Source organism: Macrosteles quadrilineatus, unplaced genomic scaffold, assembly GCF_028750875.1.
Source record: "Macrosteles quadrilineatus isolate MER2022 unplaced genomic scaffold, UCM_ALF_1.0 Scaffold_2__2_contigs__length_208266976, whole genome shotgun sequence".
Taxonomy (NCBI): Eukaryota; Metazoa; Arthropoda; class Insecta; order Hemiptera; family Cicadellidae; genus Macrosteles; species Macrosteles quadrilineatus.
The window spans coordinates 57,192,932-57,206,390 of NW_026542595.1; the positions used below are offsets into that span (position 1 = coordinate 57,192,932).

General features: G+C 34.1%; 1 protein-coding gene across 1 annotated transcript in view; it reads right to left on the bottom strand.

The window, feature by feature from the left end:
* LOC128987252 (N-alpha-acetyltransferase 15, NatA auxiliary subunit-like) overlaps nt 1-10,884 on the bottom strand; it is a 125,439-nt gene extending 114,555 nt beyond the window's left edge. The window contains exons 1-3 of the mRNA XM_054408009.1: nt 10,748-10,884; nt 3,861-3,945; nt 3,380-3,642 (exon numbers count right to left, since the gene is read on the bottom strand). Coding sequence (XP_054263984.1) covers nt 3,380-3,642; nt 3,861-3,945; nt 10,748-10,804 — 405 coding nt within the window. The 5' untranslated portion in view covers nt 10,805-10,884. The remainder of the gene's footprint in view (nt 1-3,379; nt 3,643-3,860; nt 3,946-10,747) is intronic.
* Between the last annotated feature and the right edge of the window lie 2,575 nt (nt 10,885-13,459).

Sequence of the window (13,459 nt, forward strand, 5' to 3'; positions counted from 1 at the left end):
GTATTTGTTGGTGGGAGTGTTGCATGACGTCCAAGTGCCACGACATCCAATGATATTATTATTCAGTGCCACGACGTCCAAAACATAATTTTTGAGTTGTTGCACGACATCCAATACAAAATATTTGACTGTTGCACGATGTCCAAGTGCCACGACGTCAAAAAGTACAGTAACTTCAACAAAAAAGTCTTTATACAAGCTTTGGACATCATGAAATTGGACGTCGTGCAACAGCGCACTTTATACTTTTGAAAAACTTAGCATTAGCACCACGTCCAAAGCTCTGTTAAGCCAGGTACACGACGTCCAATAACTCAGCCCTGTTGCATGATGTCCAAAGCAATAAAGACAGTAAAACAGTCAAAAATTATATTTTGGACACTGAATAATATTATTGGACGTCGTGCAATGCATCCTTGTTGGTTAAGTTGTCGTCACTATCGTCAGCTAATAGAGTGGTGCAATCATCAACACCAATTGCTCCACCATCTTCAACAGAAGACAGAAGGCAAGCTTAATAACGACTGGATCAAATAAATTATTCATTTTGACTCGACAAAATTATTAGAAACATTAATAATAGTTAAAAGTCACAAGATTATTTTATTTTATTCATAGAGTTCTTTATTTGACTTTGTTTTGTACGAACTAAGGAAATACAGAAGCAACACAAACAGCAGAACAGCACTGAATGTACGACTCAAACATCAAACTCAGTCAAGTTCACTCTAACTGTTTGACTCAGTGCAGTCCAGCTGAATTATAGGCCTAATATTTGTACTGTATTTCCAATGGTTAAATATTGGAGTACTCAGGATTTTGACAAATCATATTGCATTCGATCTGTAACCACTGTGATAAATGGCAACAAATTTCAAGTTAACGGGTAAATGAATTTTTTGATGGATGAGACTACATGGCTACATGACAACAGCTAAGCCTTCATTCAGCAAACAAAAAGGGCTTTTATTTGTTATTGTTTGCATGTTCAGTGGTTCGTACTTCATTTTGTTTTTGTCTTTCTCGAACGATATGAGAATGTTTAAAATGAAGTTTAGCGTCGTCCGTCTAATTTCTTCAAAATTGAAGAATTGGCCTTTGTTTTGCCAGATTTCTAAAATAAAATGTATACGTTGATGTGAATAATTAAACTTGTTTTGTGTGTAAATAATAAGTGAAAGTGGATTGGTTTATTACAAGAATGTAGAAGTAGGCCTAACTTAAGTTGTTGTTTTTGGTACTAATTTGTCATAAATTCTTATTAATGGCTTCCTAAGTTTGGAAGTATTTTAAAACTGATAAAAAACAAAAGATTTGCAAAATAAAACATATTTAATAGGCTTATATCTAGAGTTGGGGGGTCTAAAATCACTTTTAACCTAAACCCACAATACCGGTACAGGCACTAGGCCTACAAAAAAACCAGCTTATATCTAGAGTTGGGGGGTCTAAAATCACTTTTAACCTAAACCCACAATACCGGTACAGGTACTAGGCCTACAAAAAAACCAACAAAGTCATAAACCAAGCCTTTGTTAAACCTTTTTTCAACAAGCCTGCATCTTAAACTGTAACCTAAAATTGAACATGTACTCAGGCCTATTTCAAAAATGTTTTGTTTAAAACGTCCTAGAAAGTTAACAGACAGTTAAAAAAGTTAAAAGCTAGAACTTAACAGACAGTTAATTTAGTTTAACAAATTTCCAGAGCCCCTTTTATTACCAAGGTTAGTAGTCTATGTTAAATTTTAAATTTATATAGGCCTACACTTCTGATATGGTAAATATTGTTTTGTTTTGAATGTGTTTGGTTGTCAAAGTGTTGTTTGTACAAATAGGCCTAAGTTTTATTTTCTTAATCGCTTAATACAACCAACCTAAACTAATGAAAAAAAATCAGTTTTAAAAATTTAAATAACTTAGGGATATTTTGTTTTTAAAATAAAACAATTAAGTAGCCTAATTTAAAATGAGGTACCGATGGTACCGGAACCGGGAACAAGAATCGATTTTGGTTAGGAACCGGTACCAGGACCGACATTGAAAAAGTGGTACCGACCCCTCACTAGTCGTCGCCGATGATGCTGACGAACTAACCGACTAAGATATTGTAGAAGCATTTTGCAACCAGCTGACAGCACAAAGGAAAACACAGAAGACGATGTAGATGACGGAATCGGCAAAGTGACACCCGATGACAAAATTAATGCAGCAATTTTAATAGAGATTTCATTTAGTAGAGATTTTGGTACTTTGGTATTATACGGAGGCCACTTATTTTACAGTACGTTGAGGTGGTTATGTTAGGTTGGGTAGGTAATCACAAATATGTTTGTAGTACTTTACTCGTTTTGTTATTAATCGAACGATAACAGATGAGTCATATTTTTTATTTTATGATAACTCAACCTAACATAACCGCTGCAGTGCGCTGTATAAGACTGGCCTCCGTATAATACCAAAGTACCGAGATTTTAAACAAGTTAAATTACAGCCACTTTTATTATTGAAGGTTGCCCTAAAATATGCAAAATAATGCAGCGAGTCAACGCCTACTAAATTATTACAATAATATTTAAGCCATTAAGTTAAAAATAAATTCTCTACAATTAAATCCTTTGAATAGAATTCTTTTAATTACAAGATGGTGGGACATCACAAATCAAAAACAATGTGAAGGACTTACCAAAAAGCAAACAAAAATCACTGATTTCAGTGATTTCTGTAAAATGATTACCTAAGTAACTTTAGTTGTTTAGATTAAAGTATTATCTAACCCATTGTAACATTTTTGTAGCTGAAATTAAACACTGTATTATATAGACATTGTTTTAAATTCATTTTTTCTACACACCGTGATTGTTAATGCATAGTCTATTTTTAGCATATAGCGGGTTAACCGAAAAATTGGTTATCTGAAACGGCTCTCCATCCTTTATTTCAGTTAACCCTGGTTCTACTGAAAAGCACAAACACTAAAGAGAAATATATAATTTTTTTATTTGAAAATTGTTTTTAAGTAAAATGACTCATCAGCTGACCTTGAATTTTCAAGTGAGCAACCAACATATTTTGAGACGGATGGCACTACAAAGGACCTCGATCGACCTTATTATGACCGATCAGCAGTTTGAGTATCAATGAACTTAACAATGTTTTCTGTCTGGGATAGTTTAGTTCTTTAAGTACCAAACTACTGTACATCTTACACCCTGTTGAGAAAAATTATCAAGCTTTTCACAGTTTTTAACATAAGGTGCACTATCAATAGTAGGCCTACACTTAAAAACAAAAGTAACTAGGAAATAATTATATATCTACGATTGGCTCTATAAGTTTACGTTTAGCAGTAACCATACCAATTGTTCAAACTTGCTTACCCTGTAGCCTTCCAGATCTCGCATTTGAATTTGCAAAAGTGATAAATCACGTAAAATTTGAATATTGTCTTTTTCCCATTTCAGAGCATTGCGATAACATTTTATTGCTTCATCATATTTCTTGTCTGACCGTTGCAAGAGTCCATACACGTGCCAACACACGTGAGATCGCAAGTCATTACGCAGGCCACGCCGAACATACTCGTATGCTTCTTCTTTGCGCCCCAAGCAATTAAGTGTCAGACCTTTCATTGCCAAAGTTTCTGTAACAAATATGAACTGGGCATATTCATTCTATTCAATTTTTTACCCTGATTGTATTTTGAATTAGTTCAGAAAAAACTCACAAACTTATTAAGAACACCCTTAAGTTAAGAGTATTAAACAGTCTAACTACGATTCATAAACATAATTTAAATATTAACATGTAGAATAATTTGCAATAATACTTAACATTAAATTAAATTAATTAATTACATACCACCATGTTCAGCAAACTTGGGATTTGATAAGATTTGCTTGGCAAACTTCAATCCATTCTTATACTGTTTCTGCTCATAGCATTTCTGAAAAATAACAATACCGGGTAGTATAAAAAACATAATTTCAAACATTAGATTAGCTATTGTAACACGGATTCATATAACTAAAAATAACTAGCCCTAATAGGAAAACATTTATATGAACCCTAGTGAGGTGCAGGGATGAGAGCGGCGGACGTGAGACTGCTAAAGATCAAAGTCGTTTCTTACTGCATTTACAGGGCTGTGTAGAGTAGAGCGCCGCCACCCACGCCATCCTACCACCCTTGATCCCGTCTCCGCTCCTTGATTGACATCTATATTTTTTATAAAAATATCTTTCTTAAATTGCTTTTAAAATGCATGAATAGTTTTTTTCACTAAGTATTAATTAGTCTATTTTAAATATAGGCCCTAGACCTACCTATAGTATGCACCTGTGCTCTTGCAAATCCATAAAACCGACGGTAAAAATCTAAAATAGTTTTAAATTTCAAATACAGTTCCCTTTTTTTAGCCAACGGGAATTTTAAAGGATTTCTCAAGTTTTTAATTTGTACCATATTTCACAGATTATACCCTCTAACCAACAAATGACCATGATTCATAATTAATTTTGTCATGACAAATCCAATGAACTATGCAAAGAATTGCTAATTTTTATACTTTTATAAATGCCCACACTTTTGTGTACCTGTTTAGCCTGGGGTAAATACAGTAGGTCCCCCTCTTAATGGGCCCTAAAGGGATTGGACCTAGGTTGGATAACTCAAAAGGTTGGTTAAACGAAGCATCCCTAAAAACTTTAAAAAATGAAATGCTGTAGCCTACATTTGGAATTATAAAACATAATTCTGAAGAAATTCATGAATTGTCTGATTACAAAATAAACTAAACTTAAGATATCTCCTTTTTTTCTTAAGTAGATAAATGAGTGAGAAACAAACCCAAAACACGGTAAAGTCAAATACTTTCTGTGGCATAAATTAGGCCTATAGTTGTAGGCAATAGGCAAGAGTCCATAAAACTCTTATTTTAATAGGTACCTTTATTAATATTAGTTGATGCTTTCCAAATCCATCGTAATACAGTAAAAAAGAACATATTATCGAAATTTAAATTACAAGCAACCGTTTCATTACAAGACAGGATGTGTATTTACTATATTTATAGCCTATAACATCCTGTAGAGTATAGCGTATTGTTCCCATCGCAGAGTGTGGGAGTGGAAATGTTGAGATTTTTAGAAAGCGGCTGTTAAACCGAACTGCTCTCAAAACAAGGTCTGATGAAACCTACTTTCAAGAAGGGTTTAAGATATCAGCACTGCCCGTATCGACTAAGCTTCAAGAACGACTTCCCTGGATTCACGTTCCATGCTCCCGAAGAACCACTGGCCCTCTACTGTATCCTAAGGGTACTCCGTCCAAACTTAGCCTCGTCGATTTCCACAACCGAGTTAGGCCTGCCGAGTTTTCCAAGCACTGGATTGCATGATGAACGAGGACTTTGCTCAATAGAACGAGAACCAATCTGTGTTGGTGCAACTTAGCAACCCCTCAGTTCTTAGTAAAGTAGCTGTGTTTCGGTGATTTCAGCCAAAGATAGGAGGTAACTAGTTTCATGACAGTCCTCAACAAAATACGAGCATTGGCCAGGAACATGTTTTTCAACGCCACAAGCTTCCAGTTGCAACTTGTAGGCTTCCTCTCTAGGAAGTTGAATGCTCACGTGGTTGCACCGGAAAAGCAACGTTTCCCAGTTAAGCAAATATTTCCGCCCACATTTCTCGCACTACGCCACATTGCTGAAAACACCATGCCAAAGGAGATTTAGCACCCCCATCTTTTCTCATAAAACAATGTTGAAGTGACTCAACACGCATGAATTACAATGCCCAGTTGTTTACCATTTTTAACACAAATTTAAAATGGCTTCAATCATTGGATGCTACAAAAGGACAAATTTAAGGATTAGGCTAACGTAGTAAAGGCTATTCCACCATCATTCCCTCTCACTGGGACGTACCACAACACGACCCTTTTAGTAGTAGTTTTATATAGGTAGCTTTTAATTATTATTGTGAAAGATTAGTAAAATATGTACCTATAAATGGAAAATATCTAATTTTTTAATGACAAAAGAAAACGGTTTATTGGATAACTTAGGCCTAACTTAAGTTTATTGTCCAGATTTTTAGGAAAATGCATTTTTCTTTGAGAGCAATGGGAAAAGCATTAGGTAGGTCTACAATGGTGATCTGGATATTTAATTCTGGTGCACAACCTCATAACATTTTCAAGATACTTAGGTACCGTAAATATGATCTGTAAGTTTAAGTTAATTTTGATAAAATAAGTTAAGTTATAGCCTACGCTAAGTTGGGTGACACTCATAAACGTCTTGGAGAAGAGAATAAGCTTTGGGGCAAGCACATTTTTTGCCTATGCCATAAAATGCACGAGTACCGTAGGCCCAGCCTCAGTTATCAGTTTCAAAGTTAGGCCCTACCTAACTTAGTTGTGGTGTGTGCAATTAGTAGAAAACTTAAAATCATTTTAAGTTAGGCCTATATTCCTTAACCAACCCAAAGAAAAGACACAAAATAAAATTGTGTTTAATATTAAAAGAGGAACACCAGGTCGGTGAAGATTAGTTTGGGAGTAAGTTAGGTCTATCTTAGCTTAATAAGTTAGGCTAACTTGCATAGTTTCTAAAAAGTCGGATTGGAAAAGAGTAACTTAGGCTACTTATTTATGACTAGCTGTTTGCCCGTTCTACGTACGGGAATCTTGTAGTAGGCCTAAATTTAAACCTTATATTCAGAACAGGAGTTGGTTTGCATATTTAGTGTGCATTTTTCCAGATATGCTGGCAAAACTATTACTGTATAGGAATATATATAAACCTTCGCAAATACAATATCTGACAGTTTCAAAGCCAAAACGAATGCTTCACATTTAAATGTCACCCGATCGTGTTAGTCCATATTTTATATCTAATGATAAAAGGAATTGCTTCATAGATCTATGAGCCCTCAGGTAGGCCTGTAATTGAAAGTTACTTTTCACACTGGTTAAAAGTAGTTAAAAAACTACCTCAACCTCACTACTGCACACGTTTTATTCGGGTTGAAATTTTCATTAAAAAAATTAAATGAAATGAAATAATATTTTATTTCCCATAAATTATATACATATAATTACATTGTAATTTTTTTTACTTAAAATATAATACAGCAAACATTACAACTAGATAGGTAACAAAACAAAAAATTATATTCTGTAGAAATAAAGCCAAAAAGTGAAAAAAATACATTCTAACAAAGGAAAAAGTCTACATAGGCAGGGCCTGTGCGTAGACTCGAGTTGCGAAAAGGTTAATTTAGATGGGAGGTAAAAAAATGAATAGGAAAACAAAAAATAATTCGTATAATTTTAAATAAAAAAAAAATGTTCTTGCTTGACAAAGGTGCTCTTGTCTTTTCCAAGAAACACTGAGAAATAAGGACATTAATGCTTTACCAACAGACATACACACACAATAGCAGAATTGAATTAGGGGATTTGCTACGCTTTAACCAAAGTAAATTACAAACAAAATAATTATTTGAAAGTTTTGATAGTGTCATCAAATGTTAAATGATAATCGTTTTTAGGCCTAATCAAACTGTAAAATTTGTGTAAATCCGTTGGCAAATATATAAATAAGTAAATAAATACACAGTCCACAAAAAAATTATTCGTTAACAACGCCAAGCTTTAAAAATTCATGATGGTTTGCTAAAAAATCTTTCAATAATGTTTTATCATTTCATAGCATAAACTAACATTTTGGTTCTAGACAGAAAACGCAAAAATTATACAGTAGGACATCAATTAAATTTAATAAGAAATAAGGTGCAGCACTAACGATAACTATAGTTGTAAATAGTGATGTGTTTCTACATAAAAATGATTCTTACTGCTACCACCGGTTCTAAGGAAAAGTAGCTGTACCATAAACCAACGTTTACATTTAAGAAAATAACTATAGTACTTACAACCAATTCAAACTGCCCTTCTAATCAAACTGTTTTATATAGGTGTTAATCCGTTAGCAAATATATAAATAAATAAATACACAGGCCACAAAACATGTAACATGTAACGTCAACAACGTAGCTTAAAGCTTTAAAACTCACTATGGTTTGCTAAAAAAAAACTTTCTCTTGGATGTGGTGCAGTACCGAAGTTATTAATCTCCCTTGGTTTTAAATTTCTTTTAAGTTTTAAAGAATCAAAGTTTTTTCCAATTAATAGCATTATTTGTAAGCAACTTTCAATGTTAACATATTAATGACAGTTTGAAGAAACCACCTTTATCCAAACAAAGGTTTCTTATGTAAAAGATTACGTAATCTCTCTCTAAACGATAATTGGTACATATATCTAGCAAACATTCGGAGGAAATGTGACAAAAAACGCACAAATCTGGGGTTTTGGACGTTTGTAGTTTTACTTCCTAAGTAGGAAAAGTACCGATATCGTTGTCGAAATGTAAGTAGTAAAAACCAAAAGTGACACATTGGAAAAGCGAATTTAGCTACATCTGTAAGTTAAACCTCTGTTACGATCACAGCAAAATCAGAAAGATCTACCAAGATCGCAGCAACATCCACGATCACCCAGCCACCCACTGCAGTTGTGATTTTTAACTTTGCACTTTACACAACTGTCCTTGAAGCGCCGTCAATGAGTGGAAACCTTTTTTGTAAGGCACAACGTTTTTTATCTCACTTGGTTTGGATGTGCTAACAAAACTTGATCAGAAATGGTTGCGGTATTTGTAAACAACTTTTACTGTAAACATATCAGCGACAGCTAGAAGTGATAACTAATCCAAACAGCTGATCGTTATTTAATCAAATGTAATAGTAAACATTAGGAGAAAATTTGACAAAAATCGAACAAAATTGGGTTTTTGATAACACATTATTTTGTTTTCAAAGAAGCGAGGCCAGGTTTTTATAGCCAATGACAATCTCACCAATTCAGTAAATACAGACAAATGTTTAGAACCTTGATCGGTACTCTAGTTTTTTTAAAATGACATTTTGAAGTTACAGACGCAACCACAGAATGGACAAACAGACATACAGACAGAAATATAGATAAGACTCGTTTCGGCTTTCTTAGTCCTCCGAGTTTTATTTGTCGCTGCAGCGACACACAACACACTTTGTGTCAGTGTTTTGTGTCGCTGCAGCGACTCACAAACACTGTTTACGGCGAAGGCTCTATGACTGACAAAATCGGATTGAACTGGATCGAGTTAGGTACCGGTATCGTTTTATTTGACAGATTCAGAGCTTTCTCCGGAGGTCTGTCTCTAAGCGCTATTCATTTTAGTTCCGAAAATATTGTAGCAGACAGCTGACGTGCGTATTTGTAAACAGCTTGGTTAACCTCGGACCGATGACTGATGTGTTTTATTAAGTTTATCATTGTTTTAGTGTTAAAAATCAAAAGTAGTGATATACGTGGTGCATTGTAAGAAGATTTAAGTGATTTTGAAGGGCTGGTTGATGATCCTGAAGAAGTAGGTAGTGATATTGATGTAAATTATCAGCCAGATTCCTAGCTATGGTTAGGCTATGTATTCTTAGCTAAACGCTATGTACTGAAATCTGTTTTTTGCCCATAACTTATTTATTTGCAAATCTACTTCCTTATATTATTATATAGGCCTATTTGTAATCCTCATAAAATTTAGAACAAAGTGGTTATTTTCAAATATTTATAGGCCTATAATTTATACAATTTCATTGAGCGCAAACTAATTTTTTTTTTGAAAATTTTCCAAAATATTTTTTTTTTACCTAAAAAAATTTTTTGAAACAAATGTTCCTTATGTTCTATGTATAATATTGAAGCCCATGATTTTCCAAACAAAATGGTATATAGAACAGTATAATTAACATTGTTTTCAAGCTTCTCAGATCTGTTTTAATAAAACCTTGCAAATGAGCAAAAAATAGGCAGACATTAAGGCCAAAACAAGTGACACTCGCAGGGTTAAGCTATGAAACGTCAAAATAACCAAAAACTGCATGATTCTAAGCAATGTACAGACAAAACTGTAATTTTATTTATATAGATACTTCTAGGGCCTATGGATTTAGCAGAAAAAAAACACAATGTATTAGTGCCAACAAACTTCGTGGTTACCAAACTAATGTAAGGCTTAGACCTACCAATGTAACTAAAATTGTACTTGATTTGCATGGTAGGTTTATTCCTAAGTGAAAATACTGAAGTGTTGGGGCACTTCCTAGCCTAAATTCTGAGTTTAAGTTTATTCTCATCCTTCACTCATATTTGGGTTAAAATACGCACATAGTGGCGTCCCCATCTTAAATAATTGATAATTGATAATTGATAATTGATAATTGATTGATTCATATCTCAGAATTATTCAAAGAATAATAATGGCACAAATAAAAATAATTAAACATGGGATTGTTTAGATTGTTGACTATCAATAACCAGAACTAGCTGATATTATTAATTTGGTGCTTCAGTAAAACCTAGCCTAACTTTTAATAGCCCACAATATTTGATGTATTTTGAAGTATTATAAGGCTCCATTGGTTCTATTAACTCTAATGCTTCTTTTCTTAATAGATAAATGTCTTAACAATTTCAGTGTATGACTTAAAAAACCTTAAAATAGAATCGAGACCAATCATATAAAAAAAACAAGAGGGTTATGTTTCAAACCGAAACTGGTGGAGAATCCATTGCTTAGTGATACTGTAAATTATAAAAATTATTTTTATTGTTATTTAAATTGACTTCCAACTTACCAGTATTCGTTTGAAAAGAGAGTTTTCCTTTGGGGGTAAAGGATTACTAGAAGGCATTTTAATTAGGTAATTTACCCAAACACCGGAAAAATCACAAAATAACTCCTTGACACAACCTCGTGGCTATAGCCAAAGATGGAGTCGCGTCACGTGACCTAACGACTGCGCCTGATATCAAGGTCGGGTGTTCTGCAAATCATCAAACTGAAGCGTATGGTAAATTTATTGAACTAGCGGTATATACAGCCCATTCGGTACTATACAAATTTAATATTTTAGATTAGGAGATGGAGATATTTTCACATAATTTTAAAGCATCATCATATAGAACAAGATCCAACATCAAAAAGTATAAAGTATGCTCCAGAATACTGCATAAAATTCTTGACTTGACTGACCGATCCAAAGGGCAAAGATCAAATACTTCACATTATAAGCATTGCAATACAAATAGATTCAAAAATACTTTATAGGCCTAGTTTGTACTTTATTTCAATGACTAGCTGGCTGTACCCGTGCTTTGCAACGGGAAGAGGACACAAAATAGAAACACTTTGATCTTTACATTTGTTGTATAAAAAAGTTGCACATCCACCAACGCTTTTAGAAACAAAATTCGGCTGCACTTTAGTATCAATTGACATAAATTAGAAAAAAATCTATAATGAAGTTTTATATTAAAATCAATAGTACTGCACCCTAAACCTTATAACTTGTTAATGCCATTTAATATCATAGAACCAACTTGTGTAATTGAAACAGCTGACGAAATGGTTTTATTCCTTTTAAATATGATTACTCATAAGGCTAACATGGGAAACTCAAGAGCCACTGGGGCGGAGCCCGAAAGGACTTTTGAGATAAGAATGCGTCTATATGTTAATCGGGAATGTGAGGTATCATCACACCAAATTTCAGCCCAATCCAATCAGTATTTTTCGCGTTTACTTGTCACAAACATACATAGGTACATCCACACATTAAAACTTTCTCATTTATAATATAAGTAGGCATGGTAGAATTATTGCTTGTTATAGTGTGTAAGGGTTCTGGCACGGCCACCTTTTTTTAGGTAGCTGTGGTTCTGGTGATAGCCTTTAAATAATGAAATGTGAACATTCGCTATAAGTACAACAATCCCAAGCTAGGATGATTTTGTACCCAGACGACGAGCGCGAAGATGCCACCACGCCAAGGAGCCACCGAAACAGCGTGCCAACTAAAAAAGAAGTTTTAGGTGATGGATTGCGTGGTAGCCCCATGTCAGAGTGGCACATACGCGCAAGCGTGCACGACAACCCACCACTAAGTGTGGGGTGGCAGTTTGACATGGTGACAATTTGTCAGGGTGGCGCCTGGACGTGAGATTGCGCCATTGCACGGCCACCTTTAACTACAGGCCCCGGCCTGGTGGAATTGCCAACGTCGCAAGGGGTGTTGTTTAGTGACAGTTGTACCATAAGATAAAATGGCAGACAGGTGACATCAGCTCATTTGATTCGCACTTCATTGATTTAAATTTAAATTTAGGAACATAAATTTATTAAAATATTGAAAATAAAACATGCAGAATAGAAAACCGAATCAATATGAATTAAAAATCTATATCTGTATATTTTTAAGCGGATTAAATATTGTCATAGTCTAGTAACCAATCCTTCGTCGGAGTCAGCTAATGATATTTGTGTACTTTTTAAGAACACAAAGCTTTGTTACTGGGCTATGTAAGCTATTGACTACACTTTAAATGTACAGAAACATATTCATATTGTTTGGGTTTCAATTCTATATGTTTTATTTCCAATTTATTATTACATTTTATGTTCATAAATTTAAACGAATAATTCACGAATTAATGAGCTGCTGTCTGTCACCTATCTGCCATGTTATCTTATGGGACGTCTGGCACTAAACAACGCTACTTGCAACGTTGCAAATCCTACCAGGCCGAGGCCTGGAGTTGACGGTGGCCGTGCAACTAGTCGTCAGATGAGTCGTCAGCGTACTAGACCACCTCTTAAGTTCAATAATATATGATACATTTATAACAATACATTTCAATAATATATAATACACATCCCTTGCTGTGTAATACTGTATAATAAGCTCTTATCAAAGATTCTACTTCATCCAAAGCTGGAGAAGATCTAAAATATAGACAAGGTCTCAAAAATGTTTTTTTATATTTCATTTTATTGCCTTTTCCTCTACAGATTTGGCATCAGCAAGTCCTATTATGTGACGACATGTTGTCTAAATACCCCCGCCGCAGCAAACCTGCAGACTAAGCGAATTTCCATTTGCCTGATTGGATTTACACTAAAATGCCTCCTTAAAAGTATCACATTTATTCCCTATTTAAATAACATTAGTTTAACGAGTACTTAGGTTTGCTGCAACAGGGAGGGTAAAAATCTGTTTTCTTGTAAAATGTAATAGTTTAGTATGAAATTAACACAATTTCCAAATTTGATCAAAATATGTTCATAAACAAGCAAACAACAACAGTTTACTTATTCTCCATAAGAATAACATGGGAATTTTAAATTTACAGATTTTTTTTTTTTTAAGTTTCTCCGTAACCATTAGGCGCATATTAACGCTTCAATATACTAAATTATTTGTTTTTAAGCTCTACAAAATGGTTTGGAAAGAAATTGCTAAATTTCAAGTTTTAGGGTAAAAAATGGGAAAACCCAATTTTTACCCCTT